Raw genomic sequence first — 26,807 nt, forward strand, 5'->3', positions numbered from 1 at the left:
CATTATTTCTATCTCTGATCTTCAATCTCAGCGTAAACCTTGCTGTAGTCGTTTAACCTCGAGTTCTGATGAATTCAGAGAATGGACCCACCAAAATGAAGCTATTTTGCCTGACCAGAAATATTTTGAACAAACCCGCTTGATGCTCATAGGTTACTTGAGAAGTGAAACACCAGGAAAAAAAGATAAGATGATGGATGGAAGTGTTTATTTGCAAGATAACACTGGAGCACTTCCCTGTGTGGTATGGCATTAAGATGTTCTGCTGTTTATCTATCCAGTGCTGCTTAGGAGAGAGACATTATAGTTCTGAGCGGAAAGTAATAAACTTGTGAAAGTGAAGATTGTGGGCCTTTAAAATATTTCGCATTGTGCACTGGGATACATACTGGGTGAAAATATTTACAGACCCCTCGCATCCTGGACATAAACTGTTTCAACTCCTACCCTCAAAACGACGCTATAGAGCACTGCACACCAGAACAACTAGACACAAGAACAGTTTTTTTCCGAACACCATCACTCTGCTAAACAAATAATTCTCTCAACACTATCAAACTATTTACTGAATCTGCACTACTATTAATCGTCTCATAGTTCCCATCACCAATCTCTTTCCACTTATGACTGTATGACTATAACTTGTTGCTGGCAATCCTTATGATTTATATTGATATATTGACCATCAATTGTGTTGTAAATGTTGTACCTTGATGAACGTATCTTTTATGTACACTGAGAGCATATGCACCAAGACAAATTCCTTGTGTGTCCAATCACACTTGGCCAATAAAATTCAATTCTGTTCTATTCTATTCTATTCTATTCTATTCTATTCTATTCTATTCTATTCTATTAAATAGAATAGTGCAGCTGGATCAGGACCAAGCTTTTAGTTTCTTGCAATCATCCACTAACTCGGGTGTGCTCACAAACAGGAGTTGGAGACATATCCCTCCATGCTTAGCAACTGATTTTTGAAGTGACATTGATTCCAAGATTAACAGCCAAATATAGTATTTTTAAAAAAAAACATATAAAGCAACAGTTTGGAGGATCAAATACAGTTCTAGTTATCACATACACTCATGTAGTTTACTAGACTATTTATTCACTTGTTTTCTGCTTGGTTCATTCATGCTGCTAGTAAATACTAAAATGAAGGAAGCTGAATTTTCCTTCCTATCCAATAGGATTTATCTAGAAACACTTAATATGTTGTTTTGGAGAGGGGCAAGTAAATCACTTCACTGTGTAGTAGAGTTAATGTGCATTAAATCTGAATGGGATTAGCATGATAGCTATTTCTTTATGTTTCTACAATTTTCAAATAAAAGGCTATTGCTTTTGTACAGTTAATGTCACTTTTTCTCTTTTTGGGCAGTTCCTGCATTTTAAGCTGGAGTGGCTAGAACATCTGTCACTCTTCCCTAGTTGGATATACGTTCCCCAGATAGGCGAGGGCACAACTGGGTATTTGGAGATCCTAGAAGATCCAATTCAAGTACTGTCTGGACCAGATAAAAATCTTAATACCATCCCTGTTTTGTACCCTGGGACAGCTGCAGACCTGCTCAGTGCCAGGTAAAGAAAGATTTACTATTATTTAGGCTTTTTGATCATTCCTTTTCTTTCCCTAATCATCCATTTTCGGAGACAGCCTTCTTAATTTAAATGCACATTTTCTAGGAAATGTTCTAGATGTCCATTTTCTAGGCTTCTTTAAAGAGATACTGATGGGTGCAACTTGTGCCACTCACAATTGTTGAAACACCTTTTGCATTTGGGAAAGCATTTTCCATTGAATAGCTGCACATCCCTATCTGCAGGTATTCACTTTTGTGCAACTTTTTGAAGTAATCTACACATCCTTGAATAATGGAAGAAGTTTTGATTGTCCCCCAAATAAGATGTGTTAGGGTTGAAGTTCTGTTCTGCTGATTAAGTAACAATACTGATTACATTAGAGTGCATTGGATCAATGTGAATCACATTCAATTTAATTATTTATGAAATTTGTCTATTACTTAAAACCAATCCTACTCTAGATAGCTTACAAAACATAATAAAAATGCGATACAAAATCAGAATAAGGATGAATTTAAATAATTCCATTTAAATTCTCAATTAATGCTAAACATAATAGGCTAAAATATGGAAAAAAGTTCTCTGGCTACAATTGAACACCAAAGGTTTTCTAGAAGAACCATGTTTTTATCTTCCAGAAGACTATGAAGTTGGGTGCCATTGGTGCTTCAAGAGACAGGCTGCTGCACAGACCGTGCACCATTAGCTCCCCCTCATTATAGCTAACAGATTGGGAACCTTAGGTGCTCCTACTTAAATATTAATAGCAAAGTATTTGAATTATTCTGGTGGTACTACTTTATGAATGGACTGTAGTTTCACTACAGCAGGAACCAAGGAAGTGGGTAGAACTGCCTGGAATCTAATATCAGCCACTTACCTGCCTATAGGTAATGGGACTTGCAGATTCCTGCTGGCTTCCCATTGACTTAATTGTGGGAAGTGGTGGGAAGTTGATGACCATGGGATTAACAACAGCAACTGGGGCTATAGGGTTTGCTGTCAATATGTGATAATGGTTGGGCTTTACAACCATATCACTTGACAATGGAAATTCCAATTCCAATTGCCATCATAAGTCAAGGACTATCTATAATGGAACAATAATAGCCATCACTCTCTCTTGCTTAATGACTGCAATTAGGACTGGCAACTCTCACTAAGTGATAGTCATTGAGCAATATATCATATGACCACAACTTGCAATTTTACAGTTGGTTTCTCTATTGACTCTTGTCTGAAGCCAGCTATGAAACACACAAAAGGCGATCACTTGATTGTGGGATGCTGCCACAGATTGTAAAATTACATTCTCCTAATAAGTTCAGATGGTTGCTAAAAAGGACAGTGGTTAAGTGAGGACTACCTGTAATCTCATTACCTGTTACTAGTGGCCATTGCTGCAGGGTCAGTCACCTCATTCAGAGAGCAAATAGAGGAGACCAAAGCATTGATAAAGAGAAAAAACAGGACTCCCAGACTCCAGTGGGAGCTATTGAGCAATTGAGATAGAACTAGAGCAGGGGTGTCAAACTCAGGACCCACGGGGTGGATGTGGCCCACGATGTAGTCAGATCCGGTCCATGGGGCCGTCCTGGAAAATGTAAGGGGCCAGCCCACATTGCTTTGGCCCAGTCTACTCGTGTTGCTTCAGCCTGGTCTACTCGCATCGCTTCAACTCGGTCTACCCAATGCGAAGTGGAAACATCAGGCCAGCGTGGATTTGCCCAGACTACCCACATTCTTTTGGCCCGGTTTACCCAGTGTGAAGAGGAAACATTGGGCCAGTGTGGCTTCAGCCCAGTCTACTCAATGCAAAGAGGAAACATGCCAACAGTTTGGGGAGTGGCATCAAGCTGGCCACACCCACCCAGTCAACCACACCTGCCTGGCCCCCGTGGTCAACCACAGCCCTCAATGAAATTGAGTTTGACACCCCTGAACTAGAGTCTCTGGAACTTGTGCAAAAGGAGGAAGCATTTTTGGGTTCAGCTGTCTCAGCCAATTGCTGCCAAGATTTCAGTAGGCTGCTCTTTTATAAAACAGTGTTTTGTAGTTTCTTTTCATCAGTAGTAGAATTTGATTCGTATCAGCCAAGGGATTGATTTTTTCCCTAAACTTTGGGAATAACCACTAAACATCTACATTCCCCTACATTTGGGAGGTAGGTCTCAACTGAATAAGGTCCAGTTTGGAACTTGATAATGAAATTGTAATACTGGTTACTAACATTCATAAATCGTAAGTTGGGTTACAGTGAAAAGAGATTGAGTTCATGTCCATTTTGTGCAATTTTGCAGCATCTAGTTGGCTATGATTAGAAAAAATGCCTTACAAAATGTACATTTTGCTGATCTGCCAGAACTCTCTTTTTGCTTTTTTAGGCCTCAGAATAAAAATACAGCAAAGGTGAATGTGGCAGGGGAACTAGACAGGTTGACTACTATTCTCTATTTCAACCAAAAGAGTTTCTTCTTCCTGTTCCTGAAGTGTTTTAATTCTTCTGCTTGTGTTCCAGTGGTAATACAAGTATGTTTATTTACTGTATGTTTATTTTATCCTTTAATCAAATAAGAGCTATGTCTTTTCTTAAATTACTATAGAAAAGTTAGTTGATGAACAACTACTATGACGAATTATGAGGTTCATAGGCTAAGATATATTGTACATATTTTTGAGGAAGTAGAAGTTGAGTTGATCTGCTAGGATGTTTGGAAGAGGAGGATTTTGCTAATCATGCATCACAACCAGTGCCGGTTGGTTTTCTTCATGACTGGGCTTGGGAATAGTAGCATCTAATTATACATGGATCGCCTGACAGTACTGCTTGTAGATTACAGTGCTGTTTCCCTTAAAGGAGTCCATACAATATATTGGAAGGAAAAACAATAAAGCAGTCTCCAGTGACAATATGGAATAGGCCTTCATTGATACTGAAATATGTACTTCAAGTGAATCAGGAGGCATTCCAAACCTCCACAGCTGTTCTTATAGGCACTGAATTTTGATATTCTTCCTTATTTCTCTATCCTAGAAAACTCCCCACTTGGTTTGGCATCATGCCCTACAACTGGGGCACAGATATGTCCTAACTGACTTGAAGATATCTTGCCTCAAAAGTGCTGGACAGAGTGTTTTCAGAACCAGCTCTTCCTCATGCCTTCTGCCTTACTGCAAAGAACAAACAAAGGAGCAATGTCTGGATGTAACGTCACAAGGAAGATCAATGGTACCAGTTTCCATTATGCCTTCTATACAGCCTAAGAGCTTATTGAAAGTGCAGAAGGAAGAAATGATACTGGGTCCTGTTAGAAAATCTGAGCTCATCTCATATACAGTAAGTAAATTGTGACACCTATACAAAAAAACTTTGTTCTGAACTTACATTTGAAAATTTCTTCAGACTCCAGTAAGCAGTACAAACTATCGCATAACCTTTCATTATTCACTTTTCAGGGTACTATCACTCAAGTGTTAAATGCCCAAGCTGGCCTCTACGAACTAGATAACAAACACATACTTTGTCTTGCTTATCGGCAGATGTTGAATACTGGCTGTGGATTCCGACCAGGAGCATGCATAGAGGTGAATTGGCTTGGAGTAGTTTACAGTCTCCATTAGAAATGCGGTTTTAAACAAAGTAGACTGTTTGAAAAGAAGTTAAGAGGTTGGCGTTGTCATTCTGCTTCTAGCTGAAATACAGTTATGACAGGAGAGCTTTCTGATTTAAAAGCAAGAAATCCTTACTGAAGAAGGATGTATTCTGACAAGGATTGTGTATTATGTTGACCAGTGTAGTTTTCTGACTGACTGTAAAGCCAAAATGGAATAGCTACTGTGTGAAAATGGTTGGAAAGATTTTAAAAAAACCCTTCAAATGTTTTTTATGCTTTACATGTTAAGCTTCGAGATGTCCATCTTCTGGAGATGCCTTTACCTTCTATTCCTGCTGCTTTTGGAGCTTGTCTACATACTACCATTGTGCTAAAGAGTTTTTCAGCATACAGCGTATTACATCAGCCTGTAAACTGCTTTGGAAATCATTATCTGCAACTCCTCTTGCGTTATAATTTAAGCCTGCCACTTTATCTTTATCTGGTCAACTTGCTGGAAATATTTGAACAAAGGTGTGTGTGATTAAAACTGATGGCATATGATAATATGTATTACCTTTCTTCAGTCAAACATTTAAGGATTGGTGCTAGTTTTCTATAATATAAGACAATGTAATTTTTCCTGCAGTTTAAGACTAAAAGAATGAATATATGCAATCCAATGCACATACTCAGAGAGGCTCATGTATGCACCTCTGCAATTACATGCTGCACACATTCACATGCAAACTGAATTCTCAGGAATAGCAGCCAGGATACAAGTCTCCACATACTCTGGTCACAGGCTGTGGAACCCTCAACACTGCAAAGATAGGCTCAAGAAATAAAGTAGTAGTTTCCGGACAGACGGCCCTCAGAGTTAGTGAATAGGACAGTAGCAGCTGATTTTTGCCAGAGAATAAGTTGTATTTAAGAGAGTTTGAAGCTCTGAGAGGGAGCAAAGAAAATTAATATTTTTTTGTTTATACTGCAATTCATAAAAGATCCAAAGGTGCTTTTTCAAAAGGTAACTGGACTTTGTTTTTCCTTGAAGACATTTCGCTTCTAGTCCAAGAAATATCTACAGTTCTTATTGAATGGTGGAAGATGGAAGGATGCGTATTCCTTGCAGTCATCTGGTCAATGTTTCTGAGAGTCGTTGAGATCACTTGGAGGTGTATCTGCCCTTAGGGTCTCCTGAATAGTGCAAATGAGTGTGGAACCTTCTTAAACTTCTCTTAGTTGCAGACATTTCATTATTGAACTAGGTAACATATTTAGTGCTAGGCCTAATTACCTGATGTTACCTAGTTTGGTAATGAAACACAGCCAAGCTGAGAACACCAAGGATGCCACAAACCTGAGCTACAGAAGCAAAGATCTATTGTAAGATATATTGCAGAATATAAAAAGTGGATTTAAATTACGTGGCAGTAGACTCCAGTTGAACTTTAAGAAAGCCCTCCTAGAACAATTTGGTAGCAAAACAAATTACCCAAAAGGACTTCCTTTTATTAGTTGTGTCCAAGCATAAGACAACCCTTATTTATGGGTGTTTTTAATCTGGATTCCTCCACTGAGCAGATGGTTGGATTTCAGAGCCTCTGTGACCCTTTCCAAGTCTGTGATCATATTCAAACAGTATGCAAGGCCTAGAACTTCCCTACATTGTATACGCCCAAAGAAGCATTTTTTCATATGCTGGTGAATAGCAATGTCTAAATTATAGGAAAGTGATTATTATACACAGTACAAATTTTGAGATAAATTTTGAGCACTTATCAAATCTCTAAATTTGTTTGATTTTAACATTATTGTGGGCTCATGGTCACTAGTAATATTAGCTGCGTTTCTTAGAGTTGAAATATAGAACATCCGAAGAGCACCAGGTTTTTTGAGTACAAGGACTAAAATAGGTTCAAGAAATTACGTTGAAAGTTACTTTGAATTTGTTCTTTGTCCTATTTTATGTTCTTCAGATTTCCCCCCCCCCCAAATTTTCTTCATCTGAAATTCATTTCCCCTCATTATATCTCTGAAGAATGTAATGTTATCTTAAATCTTTCTAGGTTTTGTTGTTTTACTCAGCACCAAAAGTTGCAGCTTTGCTTTAGCCATCATTCTCAAAGACTAATAGAGAAGTTTATTGTTCCTATTCTGAATTCCCTGCTGCTACCCAAGAAGCAGGAAAGAAATTTCCATGCAGAGATCCTGGCAGAAAAGCACAATTGTCTCCTAGACCAGGTAATACCTTTTTCCATAATCCTGTGTACTTAACTTCTATGCGGACATAACTTAACTCCTAAACTTTTTCCTAGTACCAGATTCTGGAGCCACCATGTCAAATTCCACATTTTGTCCAACTGTATAGTCTGGTTGAGAGGAGCTGCTGGGAAAGCTGTGGTCCATTGCAGCAGTTGCATTCTGCCTCAAAGATCTGCAGCCTAAATATCCAAGAACTAAATTGCAGATTGGCCCAGAACTACTGCATTTTATCAGCTGAATGTTTTCATCCTCCATTGGTAAGTATGACATTTATCTTCTGAAAGTTTGGGAGAAATAATAGTTTTTGTTGTATAGTAAACTCAGAGAATAAACATGAATTTACTCACTCCCCCTGTATTGTCCGTGTGTATTGACTCCTGGCAGATGCAAGGACAAGTCCCTGTTTTTTGCCAAGATTTCAAAAGCGATTTGTCCAAGCCTCCTTCCTAGGGCTGAGAAAGAGCGACTGGCCCAGAGTCAACCAGCTGGCTTTGTGCCTGACTAAAACTCACAGTTTCCAGTCTAATACTTTCTAGCCTAATACTTTAACGAATATATCAAATTAGTTATCAGACTTGCCTCAGCTAGGTCCCTAGGAAAGAAAGACCCTTGACTCCATCTGATTGAAGTGATAGGTTCTTTTACTAAGTATTAGTGGTTGCAAACAAAGCAGGCTAGAACTAACATTCCCACACAAAAGATTTAAAAAATTTCCTCTTCCTCCCGGCCCTTCCCCCTTGACCAGTTCATCCTTACCCAATGGTGTGCCCATAGGTGTTTTGGGAACCGCTTAGACGTTTGGTGCAATTCACATTCCTTTTTCAGGCTCTGTGTCCTTGAAGCCTGGAACAAGCTGGTACTCGCATCTCTGGGTTTCTGTCAAGCTTGTCATCCACTCTCCCTTTTGATCACCTCTACTCCTTACATGCCAATTGCCTATTTCCTCTCCTCCCCCCACCTCCAATGACTGATGGCAGAATGCCAGTGAAGCATCAAGCTGAAGAGGCAGATCTGACACTAGTTCTCTGGTACTGTAAAAAGTTTTGTTGTTTAGATACTCCTAGAAAAATAAGCAAAAGAGTATTTTTATAAGCATATAACATAATTAGTGAATAATTTTGTTCTTTTCTTGTCAATGGCTAATAATAATCTTTTATTTTTGGGGTGGGAGGATAGCTGTTGCTTGGAGTGCTGGAATATTCCAATAGTGGTTCCCTCCAATTACGAGACAAAAGTAACAGTCTTCCTTGTGTAATATTCCACAAAGATTGTAGACCGTTCACAGACACATCACTAATAGGTATGTTCAGTATTTATTTTACTTTTATCTATAATTTGTGGGAAATATAAAATAATGGCCAATATTAATAGCAACTATATTTTTAGATTCTACAGAATATTAGAGTAGAAACTGCCAGTTCTTGTGCAAATTCAAGATAGTATCTGTTCTGACACAGCCTTAGCAGAACCAAGAAACAGACTCGTTGTTCCCACAAACCCCTCTTTATTTAGCTCCTGTGAATTACTGGCATTCACACAGTGAAAAGTCCAGGCAATAATCCTTCAAAGGGTTAATTGCAATAATAGACCTTATCAGTTCCTTGGGATACTTGCCAGGCCAGGAGCTTCCAGTCACAAAGCTGTAAATTAAGCTCTGGCAAGCAGTCTCCGAGGCACGAACCATGATAAGCAAATCATCTGAAAGAAATCCGAACGGTTGTCTCCTGCAACCACCCCTCCCCTTTCCTCCTATTCATTCCCCTGCCAGGGAGGGAGCATTCAGCATCCACATGTGCCTTTCTTCCCGAGTCGGCTCCTTGTCCTCAGTTGTTCTCTCCTAACAACTCTGTGCAGGCGGGCATCTGGAACAGGCCCCAGCTGTTTGTCCTTCCCACTTATGTCCGACTCTGAAGGCAGCTGGGAAATGTTGGATGGCCCTGCCTCTATCTCTGCTTCCAATGCAGAGCATCCATCAGAGCCTTCCCCGGACTCCAGGACTGGCCCAAGTTCTTCCCCAACCTCCTCATCGAATCTGCTGCCAGCTCCACTGTCAGCTGGCAGGCCACAACAGTATCCATCACTGGTTACAAAAGACAGAGTTTTGAAAGAAAAACTATATTATTGCTATAGAAAATGAAGCTACTCATTAAGTTGCCTGGCTGTTAGTCCAGCGGCCCCCAACCTTTTGAGCACCAGGGACCGATTCCAGGGCGAAAGGTTCTCCATAGTCTGGAGGGTGTGTGTTTTTGCATGCTGCCTGCATGCCATGGATGGGGCTTCTCTTGTTTGCACAACTCAGTTGCTGGCATGCCGCAGAGAGATGCCAGTTCATGAGCTGGCGGTTGGGGACCCCGTGGTAGTCCATGCAATTTTAGCTGATAATCTTATTTTTTATATTCCTATTTAGTTATTTGATACTGTTTATGTAGCTGGAAAAGAGAAAAGTATCAGCAGACTTGAGGAAATACAAGTTTGCAGAAGTGTAGAACATTGTTTTTAAGGAAACAATTTTAACCAGCTCTGCCATAAATAAAATGAAAGTATTCTCTTTCTATTGTGAGATGATTTTGGAGAAAAAGAGAACTTCTCTTGTGATCTAGGGATCTACAGAAGCCTAAGATTTTATTTAAAGACATTTTAAAGATAAATTTTAGTTGACAGTTGGAAGCATCTCATGCTGTATATACATAAAATGTTTACCAGCTATTTAATTTTGATGCCCAACCGTCAGCAGAGTGACAATAGCTCTTCTGCAAGCAGTGTGCTATTTGCACAGCATGCAAATACAAGTGAAAGTAGCTGCTTCTGAACACTGATGAAGAGGGAAAGAGAGGCAGAAGAAGTTATCTGGGCAATTGCACCAACAGTATGCGCAGAAGAGAAGTTTCCAATCATTGCTGAACTTCAGGGTTGTGGGAGACCCATTGTGCACTTTTCATCTCTGAATCCAGAAACTAGATGCAGAGCGCAAATGGCCCTAAAAGTTAACTCAATATAGCACTTGTTTTACTACAAAAGCTAAAATTCTCTATCACATTGTTGAAATGAAGCATTGCTGATATTCCTTTAAATCAAGCATTTCAAAGAAAGAGATTCTCCAATAGTACATAATGAATATTTTCATCTGATGAGGTTGACTTATTTTTGCTAATCAAAACAAAAGATGCTTCTAATACATATGCTCAGTAGCTACAAGCAACCCCAAACTTATTATAATAGAGACATGACAACATTGGCCTTTTTCTCCTTTCTTTTTGTTGGCATTAGCTAACAATATCAAGAGTAAAATTTCAGAAAATAATAAAAGCATAAATTAAAGATAAATATTGATGATGAAGGATCTAAAGAACTTACCTCCTTCAGAATCAATGGTGAAATATATACAACAGTATAGTTCAGTATCAGGATAAGAATCAGATGATGAAATTAACCTATTTGAAGAGGAAAAACCTCTGAAACAACAGCAGGGTTTAATGCTAATATTAAACCAGTGAAGTACTTGGAAATTTACTGAAATAGAATAAAACGTTTATTCAAAAATCTTTACCAATTTGGAAAAATATAACAGCTGATACTTTAAGATGGAGAAAGTTAAGCCTATCTTGATTAGAAAGAATTTTGGTAGTAAAATGAGCTTCCTACAAAAGTTTAATTATTTATTTGAAATTATTCTAGTTAAAACTGAAGAAGGGATATTGATGAGTGACAAAAATAAATAATCAACTTTATGTGCTCAAATTAAAATCCCAGGATCAAACTCCCAATTCTGAAAGATGCAACATTTAATTGAATTTATTTGATTTGACATTACCACCCACTTCAAAAGACTATTGTGGCTTAGAAAATCTACAAAAAAGTAAAACATTTAAAACTATTGAAACATAGCCCTGACTAAAACAACTAGAATGAGACACAGTAGAAAAATTAGAATGACACAGAATAGAAAAATACAAAAGGTCCACCAATAGATCATACCAGCATTAACTCTTGATGGGAAGAAACAATACGAGGTAAGCATTTCTTCAGATAATCAGGCCGTATGCCAGGAAGGGCTTTAAAGGTAACAACCAGCACCTTGAGTTGCACTTGGAAACCTACTGGCAGAATATACTGGTTGTGTTAAATTATACTATCAAGCTAGTTGTTTGATCTGGATTACAGATTGTATTGTATCACCATATGATTGGGCTACAATGGAAGGAGCAGGACTCTCAGGAGGTCTGCATAAATATTTCTGGTGTGACATAAGTAGAATTTTTTCTATGGCATAAAAAAACCCATTCAATTATAAATAGCCTATTAAAAGTGTGGGGAAATTTAACTTTATTAAAAATAAGTTCTTTTGAGACTTTTTCCCTAAAATGGTCAGAGATATTCTAATTGATTTCAGTATCTTTAAGCAATGCAGTTCAGAAATAAACTATATAAACAAAGTGATTTTTTAGAGATTTGAACAAATTTGAAACACTTATAACACAATACATTTGCTAGTTTATGTGCAAGTTGTTCCTGAAATAGGATGTATTTCTCAGCCACATCTATCATAGGGATAGAGATGTAAGAAAATATTAGAGAAAGGAAGTGCTGCACATCATCTTGAGAAAGTTGGAATATAAATTTGATAAATAAGTCTTGACTGTTTGGATCTGAAGTTCAGTGAAGTGTTCATCTTTTCTGATATGAATGAAGGCTCTTCTGTCCTCTAAGTCATCATTTCTTTGAAGTGAGAGTCTTTATACTTATCCTTTATACCTTTCTGTCCTTTGGAAAACAGATGTCTGTCTTTATCTTCAATGAATAGAGATAGGGAGATTGCAGAGTTTATAATAGTGTGTATTAAAGAAATAGCAAGAAAAATCATAAGTAAATTATTCACTATTTGCGATGAATGAACTATTTTTCTTCTTTCTTACTTTAGCAAAAGTGCCTCTGACCAATTTTAGCTTCAGGTGTAAAGACAGAGAAATAAGGAATTTCTCGACTCAACTGCCTGGCTGGATGGTGATCTGCTCGGCGACCTCAGGGTGTTCGCGGTCACTGAGTTCCGGGCCAGGAGAAGAGCAGAGTCGGCGGAGATGGGCGGGAAATGGGTGGGGCGGTGATACCTGGCCTATCATCCGGCCTATCGTCCGGCCTGTCCCCCAGCCTTTCCCAGGCAGCGTTTATGGCAGCGTTTATTCTGGCTTTTCCGGCCTTTTGTGGCGACAGTGTCGGCAGTATGGCAGAGGGTCGTTTTGAACTGGACCCTAACAACTTAATTCAGGAATCCCGGCTTAACATTGGCTTAAGCAACGGATGTCAGCATCCCGCCGGGATCCCTATGGGCCCCATGGAGTGGAGGATTTCATCTGGACCTGCTGAGACGGTTATCAGACTGGCTATTTCCTCCTTGGTGGCCTGCGGATGGGATGGTGCCAAGGATTCCTTGAGAGCAGTTATCTTGCTTTACCATCTTTATCATGCTTTCTATCTTGTCTTATCATCTTTATCATCTGTGGGCTCCACGTGGCCCTTAACATGACTGCTGTAACATCACCAGTGCTGTACCATCATCAGTGACATTGGACGAACTCTTTCTGGGCCCGATATGAGATTGAGATATGAGATATTCTTCATTGGAACTCCGTCATCTGCGAGGTGCCCCCGCCTCGCAGAAATGGCCCTCTACGTTATCGAGGGCCTATCTCAATGAAGGGTTTTGTGACCCAGAGAGATAGCATGCATCGAAGAAGAACCTTTGGGGGTTTTTTAATAGGTTTTTAAATAAGGGATTTTTAAAGGGGGGGAGGGGAGTGACGGGTAGGGGGAGTGGCCCGTCGGGGAGGGTATGTCCAGTCCCAGCGTTTGCTCACGGCACTACTTCATCTGGTCCGAAGACAGGGGGGGAGGGGGGTATTCAGAGCGTAGATTGTTATTCCATTGGTACGGTAAGTGGGAGAGGCAGATATGGCGGAGGCAAGGGGCCGTATCGCTCTCTGGGAGCACGTGTTCGATGTTTAAAAGCGATCACGTGCTCCGGCCCCTCAGTCCTTACTCGTTCCCCGGATGGTCAGGATCCTCAGAGCTTGGGTCTTCGACTGATGTTGTGCAATGCCCGGTCCGTGGTTAATAAGGCTCCCTTGATTTGGGATCTCATTCAGAGGGAGTCCGCAGACTTTATGAGCATTACGGAGACCTGGTTGGGCACAGAGGGGGGTGTACCCCTGGTTGAACTGTGCCCTCCGGGTTTCCGTGCATTCCATCAGCTGAGGGCCCAAGGTAGGGGTGGGGGGGTGGCGGTTGTGATTAAAGAAAGTCTAGAGCCGAGGGAGTCCATTGTGCCTCAGATAGCTGGCTGTGAATCCCTCCTTGTGAAGTGGGGCCATAGGAATCAGATGGGTTTGTTGATCGCGTACCTGGCTCCTTGCTGCGTGACTACAGCCCTGCCTGAGCTGCTAGAGGTGCTTGCCGGGGTGGCGGTTGAGATTCCCAGACTTTTAGTCATGGGGGATTTCAACTTGCCATCGGCCGGCTCGTCATCGACGGTAGCTCAGGAGTTCATGGCCTCCATGATGGCCATGGACCTGATTCAAGTAACTGATGGCCCTACACACACGGGGGGAGGCACACTAGATCTGATTTATATCTCTGGACAGTGGATTAATGATCTGGAATTAGGAGATTTAGTGATGGAACTGGTGTCATGGTCGGATCATTTTCTCCTTCGCCTGGACTTTCGGACCGCCGCTCACCATCGCAGGGAGACGGAGCCAATTCGTTGGTTCCGTCCCAGGCGCCTGATGGACCCTGAGAGGTTCCGGATGGAGCTTGGGCCGTTCCCTGAGGATCTTGCCCACGGCACGACTGAAGAACTAGTTGCGGCCTGGGAACGGGCCGCGACTGGGGCTTTGGACCGTGTCGTGCCTTTGCGGCCTCTGACCCGGCGTAGATCTCAATTGGCTCCTTGGTTCTCTGAGGAGCTGAGAGAGATGAAGCGTTGGAGAAGACGCCTAGAGAGTACTTGGAGGTCTAGCCGTTCCGAGGCTGATCGGACACTAGTGAGATCTTTTACTAAGACCTACCTAATGGCAATGAGGGAGGCGAAACGTTCCTATGTTTCCACCCTCATTGCATCGGCAGATAACCGCCCGGCCGCCCTGTTTCGGGTGACCCGCTCCCTCCTTCACCAGGAGGGGCGGGATGACCCCCTGCAGGGACATGCTGAGGAGTTTAACGGTTATCTATACGATAAAATCGTTCAGCTTCGGGATAGCTTAGACCAAAATTGCGATGATCCAAGTGGGATGACGGAGACACGTCTTGTTGAGGTTGTTTGGGATGAGTTTGAGTCTGTGGCTCTCGAGGACGTGGACAGGTTGCTGGGGAGGTTGCATGCAACCACATGTTTACTAGACCCGTGTCCTTCCTGGCTGGTGCTGGCTACCCAGGAAGTGACACGAGGTTGGCTCCAGGGAATTATAAATGCTTCATTGTTGGAGGGGGTTTTCCCCGCTGCCTTGAAAGAGGCGGTGGTGAGACCCCTCCTCAAGAAGCCTTCCCTGGACCCAGCTATTTTGGGAAATTATCGTCCAGTCTCCAACCTTCGCTTTGTGGCGAAGGTTGTAGAGAGTGTGGTTGCATGGCAGCTTCCCCAGTACCTGGATGAAGCTGTCTATCTAGACCCGTTCCAGTCCGGCTTTTGGTTCGGACATAGTACGGAGACAGCTTTGGTCGCGTTGGTAGATGACCTCTGGAGGGCCAGGGATAGGGGTTGTTCCTCTGCCCTGGTCCTATTAGATCTCTCAGCGGCCTTTGATACCATCGACCATGGTATCTTGCTGCACCGGTTGGAGAGCTTGGGAGTGGGAGGCACCGTTTATCGGTGGTTCTCCTCCTATCTCTCCGACCGGTCGCAGACGGTGTTGACAGGGGGGCATAGGTCGACCGCGAGGCGCCTTACTTGTGGGGTGCCTCAGGGGTCGATTCTCTCGCCCCTCCTGTTCAACATCTACATGAAGCCACTGGGTGAGGTCATTAGTGGTTTCGGGGTGAGTTACCATCTGTACGCTGATGACACACAGCTGTACTTCTCCACCCCGGACCACCCCAACGAAGCTGTCGAAGTGCTATCCCGGTGTCTGGAAGCTGTACGGGTCTGGATGGGGAAAACAGACTCAAGCTCAATCCTTCCAAGACGGAGTGGCTGTGGATGCCGGCGCCCCGGTACAGTCAGCTGCAGCCGCGGCTGACTGTGGGGGGCGAGTTATTGGCCCCAATGGAAAGGGTGCGCAACTTGGGCGTCCTCTTGGATGAGCGGCTGTCGTTTGATGATCACTTGGCGGCCGTCTCCAAGAGGGCTTTTTACCAAGTACGTTTGGTTCGCCAGTTGCGCCCCTTCCTTGACCGGGATGCCTTATGCACGGTCACTCATGCTCTTGTCACTTCCCGTTTGGATTATTGCAATGCTCTCTACATGGGGCTGCCCTTGAAGTGCACCCGGAAGCTGCAGCTAGTCCAGAATGCAGCTGCGCGGGTAATAGTGGGAGCAACCCGTTGCTCCCATGTAACACCAATCCTGCGCAGTTTGCACTGGCTTCCTGTGGTCTTTCGGGTGTGCTTTAAGATTTTGGTTACCACCTTTAAAGCGCTCCATGGCTTAGGGCCCGGGTACTTACGGGACCGCCTGCTGTTACCTTATGCCTCCCACCGACCCGTACGCTCTCACAGAGAGGGCCTTCTCAGGGTGCCATCCGCCAGACAATGTCAGCTGGCGGCCCCCAGGGGCAGGGCCTTCTCTGTGGGAGCTCCTACGCTTTGGAACGAACTTCCCCCTGGTTTACGTCAAGTGCCTGATCTTCGGACCTTTTGCCGTGAGCTGAAAACACATCTATTTATTCAAGCGGGACTGGCCTAATTAAATTTTAATCTGGGGTTATTTATATTTTTAGGGTTTTTAAACTATTTTAAATGTTTTAAATTTTTTAAATTTTTGGGCCATTTTGTAATATGTTTGTTTTAGTCTTGTTTTAATTTATATATTGCGTTTTTTATTTGGCTGTACACCACCCTGAGTCCTTCGGGAGAAGAGCGGTATAAAAATCGAATAAATAAATAAATAAATAAATTGTAGCTCATTATACCTGAAGCTAGAATAGGTCAGAGGCACTTGTTAAACGCCAGACAAATCGGGAGATCCAGATGGTTTAAATGGGTAAAAAGATTTATTGCAGGCTTAAGGTTGCTACAAGAATTTGAACTACTAACAACTAAGGGAAATTAGAGGATATAAGAATAGGAGGAATTCAAGGTGGGCTGTGCTTATATCTCTTGTGGGCATGAAGGAACTAATGACTGATGATACATTTGATCCCACTCTTGGGCTCAGCCTGGTCATGCCCTATATCACCTTTGCTAAGGTGGGTCTTGAGGAGAAATTGTTTCTTCTGCTTTCTCTGCTTTGTTTTGTATAGTAGTCAGCTTTGCTTATTAACTGATTTCATTTTTTTCAATTATAGGGTGCCTCCTCCAGGTGAATATTTTTCAGCTTATTACAGAACAGTTTCCTCAAAATGACTTTTCTTCTTCACAACAGCCAATTGCAGCCAATCATATAAAAAAAAAGAAAAGGCAGGTATCTATTTGTTTAAACTTAGAAAGTTTAAGAACATCAGACTCATAGAACGAGTCAAAGATGCAGATGAAAAAGCCAAATGTAAAATATTGTTTTAGAACTATGAAGAAACCTAATATGAAAAATGTACTAATATGACTCATGTTTAGTTCACTAAATTTTGAATATTTTCCTTTATTGTGATTTTCCCTTGATTAAAATAAACGTTCCATACCAGTTATTTTCTGTATGTTTGGAATTTGGTGTGGTCATGTGACATTGCACCTTATGACTGAATCTCTTAGCAATGAAGTTCCATTCTCAACTGGATCTCCATCTGACGAAGTTCTACCCATTCTGTTTCTCTAACTTTGTAATGAAAGTATTATTAGATTCATAATTCTGGTTTCCTAGTCTGGACTACCTTGAAGGGCTGACACATTGCAGGTGTTTTACAGTAGATCTAACCGAGAATGAAAATGGAGGAGCAACCCATTATAGGATACACTTTGTCCATTACAGAAAAATCATTATAATTAGTTGAGTGTCCTGATTCTGCAGTTTGTGTTTCTTTCTACCTATAACATCTCTAGAGCTGCACTTGTGCTACTTTTTTGCTCTTCTCTTCTCAGGCTTTATGCACAGTTTTATTTTGAGGATGTGAAAGTTCTTCATATTCCTGAAAAGAGAGCCAAAAAAAGTCCTACTATCTATCAGCAGACCTGTGATGTGAAAGACAGTGGCAGCTCAACAACTGATCTGAGACCCTCAGTAAGGAAAGCTAAAAGGAAAGGAAAGGAAACAGAAGAACCAAATACCAGGGAATCAGAACATTTCAGGAACAGTACTGAGAAGATCACCTGTGTATCTCGTCTGTTTTTGTTGATTCAAAAGGAAGGACTTGCATGGCGCAACTACCTCCACAGTTCAGAAAGCAAGTCTGAAAATGGGCAGACAATGCAACTCTGCTTTCAGGCCACAATTTTATGGATCGGCAAATCTAAGCTATGCCACAGTCTTGGAGAAAATGAAGAACAGGAGGAGCTCAAGATTATTGCTTTTGAAGAGACTAGCGAAGCCCAGCAGAAAGTAAGGATAAAAAGCAAAGTGGAGAAATGGTACATGATTGCATTCATTCAGAATGGTGCATTCCTGCTGTTCTTCTATAATCATCATTTTATTTATTTTATTTATTTATTTTGTCGAGTACATGTTAAATAATATATATAAGCATGAATTGAATATATAAAATGAATACAATTAAAGGGAACATTAGGACAGGGACGGTAGGCATGCTGGTGCTCTTGTGCACACCCCTTACAGACCTCTTAGGAATGGGGTGAGGTCAAGAGTAGACAGTCTTAGGTTAAAGTTTTTTGGGTTTTGGGATGAGACCACAGAGTCTAGTAGTGCATTCCAGGCATTAACAACTCTGTTTCTGAAATCATATTTTCTGCAATCAAGATTGGAGCGGTTCACATTAAGCTTAACTCTATTGTGTGCTCGTGTATTGTTGTGGTTGAAGCTGAAGTAGTCCTTGACAGGACATTGTAGCAGATAATTTTGTGAGCTATGCTCAGGTCATACCGAAGTTCTAAATTTTCTAAACCCAGACTTTTAAGTCTGGTGGCATAAAGTATTTTGTTGCGAGCACAGGAGTGGAGGACTCTGTGAAATATTTCTGGACGCACTCAATTGTATTAATGTCCGATATGCAGTGTGGGTAATGTGTAATTATCATCAGTTCATGAGATCCAGAATAAATAGAATGACATCAATTTGTGCTTTTTCTTTTATACTGTAGCGCTTTCATATAGAATTAAGCCTATACCTCAAAATATATTAATTAGCTCAAGATCGGATTATCTTCAGTCAGATCTATTAATCTGCTCTTGTTCTTAGTTCCAGAAATGTATAATAATTTACCCTCGTCATTTTTTTAATTCTCTGTTTTAAGTCATATGTTGTGGTTGTCCTTAAATGGACCCATGGACATTGTCATTCGCTGCTTGTCATGGTTTCACAAAAGGTGTTTTAGTTAAATACTAAGTTATCAGCCTTTGTTGTGCCCATACAGCATTCGCTATGAATAGCAAAGACAGTGCCAATCAGTTTTGGCACAATTTGGTCACTATAACACAAGCCCAGTTTTACCCCTAAGTTTGTATATGCTGTTCTATGCAAGCTAAGAACTTTAATGTAGAACTTAATCTTGCCAAACAGCATACTGTGGCTTATATCTCACCACCAACATTCTTATGGTAAAATTTGAGTTTCTTTTGTTATGGACTTTTCAAATTATTCTTCAGGTATTGTTATTGTTTCTGAAGAACTCTCTGCACTGGTTCCCATTTCTACATGTTGACCATTTGTACCAGCTCATTCTACCTCAGTGCACGGTAAGACTAAAAGAAACTGTAAAATTTATTGTTGGGCTTTTGCTGATTTACTCAGGAAGAATAAAAATCAGTGATTGGGCCTTCTAGTCCAATTTTTTGTCTTTCAAATTTCAAGATTCCTTGTAGTGGAGGTGTCTGAATCAGGGGTGAAATGCTCCTGGTTCGGACTGGCTCGCGCGATCCGGTAGCGATGGCGGCTGTTGGTTCGGAGGACCGGTAGCAAAAATCCCTGGCCTCACTCCCTGCCCCTGCTGAGCCGCACCATCAGCAGAGGGTTTTTGTTTTGTTTTTTACTTTTAAAAGCAGTTTTTCTTCAGCCAAAATATGCCTTGAAAAGTAAAAAAACCCCTCTGATGATCGCTGGGCTGAGCAGAGATCATCAAAACCCTTTAAAAGTTTTTTTTTAAAAACCCTCTTCAGCCGAAGGGGGAAAAAAAAGAGGTTTTAAAAGCCTCCTCTGGCAATGCCAGAGGAGTTTCCTGATCCTCACAGGCTTTTAAACTGACTTTTTAACAGCCCCCACTTACAAGAGCCCCCACCCATGCCCAGCCAATTCCCCCTCCTCACTTACCTATAGTTACTGCTCCTTTTGGCAACGGCATGCTTTTTCTTCAGCTACTGATTACAGTTTGCTTTGACTTCCTGCTTTGCTGAATGAGGAACTCTGGGAGTTGAAGTCCACAAACTAAGTTACTAAGGTTGGAGAACCCGATCTAAAAAAATAAATAAAAATAATAAAATAAAATATTTGTGCAGCTTTCTGAGATTTGGTATGTTTCTGTAGTGTTTCACTCTAACTACACAAACACACAAAATCTCACAAAGCTGTATGTGGCATTGTGTGTGTGTGTGTGTGTGTGTCAGTTGTGTGTGTGTAAAGTGTGAAAGTGAGGTTCCTGCTTGTTGCAGGGGCCATTTTGGGTGAAGTGCAGCTGCTTTTACATTATGTGTGAGTCAGTTGTGTTGTGTGTGTGTAAAGTGTGAAAGTTGGTTTTTGGTACCTCTTACTGTTTTGTATACCTTATTTATTATTTTTATTATTTATTGTTGGCCACGCCCACCCAGTCATCTGACCACCAAGCCACGCCCACCAATTAAGCCACAACCACAGAACCGGTAGGGAAAATTTTTAGATTTCACCCCTGGTCTGAATACTGTTTGATTCTATGGTAGGTCTCAGTTCGCTATGTGTTTTTCAGGATTTGGATATTTTTGATAAAAAGTGCTCCTCACTGGCTCCAGGAAACAAATCAAACTTGAGCTGTTCCTTTTTTCTGCCCTTCCCAGATGGGGCCTATGTGCATCATGTGAGACAAATTTCTCAGGTAAGTTAATCGGTACTTCTGAGTTTCTGCTAGTCGTTCCTATTTTGATTTGGGAAGAAAATGAACTAACAGGCTAATACAGAGTTCTAGCCATGAATAGAAGTGAACAATTTTAATGCCCGTATAGTAGGTTCACGATGTGAAGGGGCAGAGCAGTGGGTGAATATGTTTATTTTTTCTTTTTCAGCCCATGTCAGACATGTTAAAAAGGGAACAAAAAATGTTCTCCATTGCAGAAATACTCAATCTGAGGTAAAATGTATTTTCTTTTTGTTTACTGAGAGATTTAATGTGGGAATTGTAATTATGGTCTTTAAGGAAATGAAATGGAATATCCAGTGCTCTATTTTTTAAAAGTTGTACTCTTCTGGTCTGCGTTGCTAACAATTCAGTATAAACTAATTTTGAAGCACAAGATGGAAAAGAGTTGGAGAGAGACATGAGGCATATCCAGGCTGCTTGTTCACACTAAACCTAGTTTGCTTTAATTCAGTTAAAGCAAAAATTTTCTCACTTTTTGAGTGCACAAAATCATAATTTAAGATTTAGCTATCATTTACAGCTAGGTCATAATGGGATACTTGTGTATTCTGACAAATGAAGTCTTTGCAAAAACTACAACTGAAACACTCAGCTAAAAATAAGCAACCCCAAATTAAGTGCTAGCCTGCCCCCTGCCATTTCCCCTCTCTTTTTATTGTTTTTGCTGGAAGGAGAGAAGATTCTTTGAATGTGTCCCTGCATGCACATGTTTTCATGTGAGAGTGATCTGTGTATATGAAAGAATATGTACACAGAGAAGAATCTGTTTACTAAATGGGTTTTCTTATTTTATAGGGAATTAATGTTAACAAGTAGTTTTTAATTCAGTTACTATTTCTTGGGTCCTGTCTTTCCTTGGAGTGTGGCTTCTAACACATATTTAAACAATATATATGACATATACAAATATATTGGATAAGGAAATGGCAACTCCAGGATGGGTTTACATTTGAGTTAGCATTTTATCTGCATTTATTATGGCTTTCTTTAAAAGATGCTTAGGTGTGTGCTCCTTTCAGGAAAATTTCTGTTTCTGTTCAGAATCTTCAAAGTGACAGATAGTTTTGCTAATATAATAGTATTTAAATATCTACTTTTTCTTTTATGAACATGTCTAATTATTGAGGCTGTTTTTGGAGGCTGTCCTGTGTCTGGTAATAATTGAGATCTGCTTGCTGGGAAAAGATAGAAGGCATTTTCACTGTTGGAATTGGCATCTGAGGGATCTTTTTCTTACTAATGAGTTTTCCAGAAATCGCTACAGATCTTCCCTTTTAAAACATAGTTTTGCAACAGAAATAATGAAAATGTTTTTAAATGTATGGGCACAATTCAAAGTGATATTGATTGCTTAATGTTAATTTACTGGAAGACTATAGAATGAACTTAGTTTTAAGATCTTTAGGAGAACCCTTTCGCTCTGTTCCTTGATTATCAAGTAAATATTTGGTAGGCAAAGTCACTTTTCAGATAGTGTTAATATTTTAAGAAGCCAAAATTGTGCGCTTCTAATGAATGAATGAGATTGGTAGCAAACTTAAATAAACTTAAATAATTGATATATTAACTATCTTTCTTTTTTCAGTGTTTAAAACTAGGATTCAGACAGTACCTTGAAAAACCTTTTAAATTTGTTGTTGAACTGAATTTTAATTTATTTATTTTTTTTTTTTTAATTCAAAAAGTTTTACAAAAAAAATTTTTCCCCCTTTCCCACCAACCCCTCTCCCTTCACAAACCCCCTCCCCCCTCCCCCCTGGCTTCCCGGAAGAAACACAAGGTATAGTTAAAAATAAAACAAACATATGCTAAAAAAAAATTTTTCCCCAAAACTATTATACCAATTCTCCCTCTCTAACTCTGACTTCCTCCTTACATAACCAAATCCTTGAAAAAATTAACAATAAACTGTAATAAAATATATAAATCAGTAAAACAAATTATTCCTAAAATATTTAAAACCAGCTAAAGCATAAAAATCCAATCCAGTTCAAAGAATATCTCCCTTATAACTTCTATAACCATATAACCATATAATTTCCCCAAGTCCTTCTTACATAAGATCTTTCAAGAATATTCTATTTAAAATTCAATACAACAGATTATAAAATTTATAAAATTCAATAGAAAATTACAATATTATTTAATTAATTACAATATCTATTCAACTTTAGTCCTTCCTCATCAAAGTCCAGTATATCCAAATATCTAGTCTTTTATAATCACAAATTGCCTTCGGGACACTAATATTTTTGTCTATTAATATTTTAAAAACCTTGTTTCAAAATAATACTTTTGTCTCTTGCCATTTTTTGGTGCATTAATCTCTGTCTTTCCTTCGTTGCTCCTTTTAAAAGTCAATCACAATATTTCCTAGTAATTCCTTATGTCCAGAAATCCAAAAATTACTGCCGATATTCCATCAGTCCAAAAGAGAACTCTTGGGAAACATTAAGCTTGTGAGTCTTTTCCATTTGAGGAACAATCTCCTGTAGCACAAATTCAGGCAACTCATCCAAACTGTTTAAAGAAAACTTCTTTAGATCACCTTGTTTCTTCACGATCAAATCTTCATATTTATCCACTTTTATTTGTATATCCTCCATTCCATTTTCCGAATAATTGCACTGGTTAATTTGCTCCAAACTCTCATCCAAAACGTCCCCATTTTTTATCAATTTGTATTTTTGAATAATTAAATACATTCTTTCTGTGTAGTCCTGTATAACGTCCCGAACCCATTCTTCTGAAAGAACCTCCATAACAAAATTCCTGCTGAGAATCCCCTTGTAACGTACTTAAACAGCGTAATATAATCCAACAGTCCACAGTCAAACACAATAAGATAAAATCTCCATTCAGTTTCGATTCAACAGCAAAGCTCCCTTTGATGTATCGCTCTGCTTTCAGTTTCTCTAAAACGAAACTGAAGGGGGGGAGGAAGTCAGAAAATCAAAAATACTTGCAAACCAATAATTGTTCCTCACACTCTTCCGCCTGCTTTTCGTATCCACAAAAAGAAATCAATTGTTAGCAGAAGTGGACACCCTCCTCTTTTCCTGCTTTTTCAGGAGCGCAGAGAATACTGGAGGTGGGGGAGGGGTAAATAAGGGGATTCGACCGTTCAGGGCTTTGTATTACAAAAACAAAGCCCCTAGGAGAATCTACCCAAATCCTCCCCCTTGCTCTGTCTCTCTCTTTCAACCAGAGAGAGAAATGAAGCCGGGATCAGTTGTTAAATCCGGCTTCTACCATATTCAATGCGGAGTGCCATAAATTAGCACCCAACGAGGAGGGTGGCGCCACCCGGAAGCCCTGAATTTTAATTTAGAAGGTGCTGGTATCTTACTGATTTTATTTTATTTGTTATTTTTAATTTTGAGTTAATGTTTTTAATCTAGAGTTATGCTTAAAACTATAGTTTATACGGACCAGATTACCTTAATCTCTGTTTTGGATGAAAAGCAGGAAATGTAGTAAATTAAATGTTCCCTCATCAGCTCCAAAGGTTCTCTGGTCTCTTTTTCTGGAGAAATAATGGAAAGAACTTTATGTGACTCTCATTCTGGAAAGAAGACAGAAACAGATACCTGTGCTCAGAAAAAAGGTAACTATTTGGAAAATGTATAAGTATTTATAAGCATTGCTGAGACAATGCGTGTAAATTAGCTATTCAGAATATATTGGTGAGAATTACTCGGCAAGAGGAAAAATGAATTTTCTATAGCCTAGAGCTAAAATGGTGTTAGGATCAACCTGAGAGCAAACTATCTTCTACCTACTTAGGTGGCCGCTTGCCCTGGAATTATACTGTGAAGCTGAGCATAGCACCTGCACATGATTCTTCAATTCTTCTGGATATCTATATTCAAGCCGCTTTTGTGCCATATCTTTGGGGTTTGTTGCCTGGAGCTAGGATTTTGTTTCGGGATCTACAGTGTAAAATTTCCAGGTACGTCTTGAGCCCAGAGATACTGAAGCATCATGTTGTTATTCATCGTATATCATGGCATTATTGATATCTGCTTGCCTGTGGTAATACAAGTAGGCTTCAGCTTACAACCATTTGTTCAGCAACTGTTCAAAATGATACCAGTGATGAACAAGGGAGTATAGAAAAGCAAATTTATAGGATTTGTTTCACTGCTTTAGTGAAAAGGGCTCAGGCTTTGGTCTTTGATGTCTGGACTATCATGCTGCAGTTTTTACTAACGTCTTGTATTGACCACCATTTGGAATATCCACAAAATAGAAAATGTGCTTTGTTTCACACACAAAATATACTTTGACTTAGAAATCTAGTTAAGACTATTCTGAGCTGGTTCTGACTGAATTGAAACTGAGTTGCCCTGGGCTTTAGCAAAGTCCCTGAGGGACTCCTCAGGGTGCCGTCCGCCAAGCAATGTTGGCTGGCGGCCCCCAGGGGAAGGTCCTTCTCTGTGGGGGCTCCCACACTTTGGAACGAACTTCCCCCGGGCTTACGCCAAATACCTGACCTTCGGACCTTCCGCCGCGAACTGAAGACACATTTTTTCATTCGCGCGGGGCTGGCTTAAATTTTAAATTTTTAAATTTTAAATTACATAAATTTTATCGATTTTAAATTTTTTACTAATTTTAAATGGGGTTTTGGTTTTTATAAATTTTTAAAGTTCTAGGCTAATTATAATAAGTTTTTTAACTTGCATTTTAAATTGTATACTGTAGTGTCTGTATTTTATTGTTGCCTGTACACCGCCCTGAGTCCTTCGGGAGAAGGGCGGTATAAAAATCAAATAAATAAATAAATAAATAAATAAAGGTCCTACAGGATGAATCAAGCAAGACTAAGGCATCTCATCTTTTTCTCCCTTCCTTTCTTAGCCTGTGCTCTAGAGTCTGTCCAAACTTATCAGCACACCTACCTGCCTCCCACCTATCTTCTCTTGGCTGCCATTATCACTCTCGCATTTAAGTGTGGTGTGCCTGATCTTCTCACTTGCTCCCCTTGCCAGTCTTCTCAGCCCATCTTCTCCAGAACTGCCACACTTCTTCAGCTGCTGTGTACCAAAATGCCCTACCAGCTCCTTTCTCTGCCCTTCTCAGTGACAATTCGTTAATATCACTGGAAGTTCCCTGTATTGTTGATTCCATTACTGACTAGATATGAATGGGCTGCCTGTTAACTAAAAATGGTGTTTTTCTTCCTTGAGCTGCCAAAACACTGAAGCCACACAGTATTTTCAGGAACCACTGAAGCCACATATTTTTAATATGAACCATTTTCATCAGTTCCAAAAATATTGCATAACTTCAGCTCTTCATTGGCTCAAGGAAGGACAATACCTTCCGTCATTTTTAATAGGCAGCCTGTTTGTAGGTATGAATTCCGATTTAAAATTCAGGTTAAAGACAGAGTTAGGGAACCAAACCTGTTGTTTACTCAGTACTGTTTGTACATACTTTTTTTTTTTGCTTCTCCATGACCATTCTCATTTAATTGTACTAGTATCCAAAATCCATCTTTTTTCATTACAGATTTGGAAATATCTATTGTGTTTTTATTGCCTCTAGTGGTGTGTGTATTCTGACTCCTCCACCTTACAATTCTCCAAAGTGAGTATCAACCTCAGGAATTAGCTTGAAATGTATTACCTCTCATCCAACTGCAGAATTTGATGAAAGCTCCTTTTTCTGTTTTATTTGTAGACATCTGGATTCCACTGCTAAGTTTTCAATAGGTTATTTATCCAGTATAACACTTCAGCCTCTTAATCTGGGCCAAGCACAAGTCACTTGCCATTTGACATGTATCCTATCTTTATCCATGCAATGGTTTTGTGATCTCTGCAACATCTCCACAGAGGTATCTAGTCAGCCATATTTGAATTTGGGAATTTCTAAGCCCCTTTCCTCATGTCATAATTGCTGTATTGTATTGTTTTATTATTTTGCATGAAATAACATGATCATTCAAACATCACACCTGTAATCTGAAATAACAGTGCCATATAAATGTTTATACTAA

At 40.0% G+C, this 26,807-nt stretch overlaps 1 protein-coding gene and 1 long non-coding RNA gene across 2 annotated transcripts in view; one reads left to right on the forward strand and one right to left on the reverse strand.

Moving 5' to 3' along the window:
- Positions 1-26,807, forward strand: part of CTC1 (CST telomere replication complex component 1) — a 33,208-nt gene that overhangs the window by 1,782 nt on the left and 4,619 nt on the right. The window contains exons 2-19 of the mRNA XM_058173610.1: positions 1-244; positions 1,385-1,584; positions 3,972-4,116; positions 4,622-4,924; positions 5,044-5,172; positions 5,491-5,714; positions 7,250-7,424; positions 7,499-7,702; positions 8,622-8,745; positions 16,940-17,051; positions 17,667-18,123; positions 19,344-19,433; positions 20,633-20,758; positions 20,946-21,010; positions 24,301-24,407; positions 24,587-24,752; positions 26,318-26,395; positions 26,489-26,645. Coding sequence (XP_058029593.1) covers positions 1-244; positions 1,385-1,584; positions 3,972-4,116; positions 4,622-4,924; positions 5,044-5,172; positions 5,491-5,714; positions 7,250-7,424; positions 7,499-7,702; positions 8,622-8,745; positions 16,940-17,051; positions 17,667-18,123; positions 19,344-19,433; positions 20,633-20,758; positions 20,946-21,010; positions 24,301-24,407; positions 24,587-24,752; positions 26,318-26,395; positions 26,489-26,645 — 3,106 coding nt within the window. The remainder of the gene's footprint in view (positions 245-1,384; positions 1,585-3,971; positions 4,117-4,621; positions 4,925-5,043; positions 5,173-5,490; positions 5,715-7,249; positions 7,425-7,498; positions 7,703-8,621; positions 8,746-16,939; positions 17,052-17,666; positions 18,124-19,343; positions 19,434-20,632; positions 20,759-20,945; positions 21,011-24,300; positions 24,408-24,586; positions 24,753-26,317; positions 26,396-26,488; positions 26,646-26,807) is intronic.
- LOC131193457 (uncharacterized) lies at positions 8,082-24,329 on the reverse strand. Its single transcript, XR_009153920.1, has 4 exons — positions 24,241-24,329; positions 20,005-20,146; positions 10,800-10,876; positions 8,082-8,505 (listed from the first exon to the last, which is right to left on the reverse strand). It is a non-coding gene; the product is annotated as an uncharacterized LOC131193457 (long non-coding RNA).

Source organism: Ahaetulla prasina, chromosome 2, assembly GCF_028640845.1.
Source record: "Ahaetulla prasina isolate Xishuangbanna chromosome 2, ASM2864084v1, whole genome shotgun sequence".
Classification (NCBI taxonomy): Eukaryota; Metazoa; Chordata; class Lepidosauria; order Squamata; family Colubridae; genus Ahaetulla; species Ahaetulla prasina.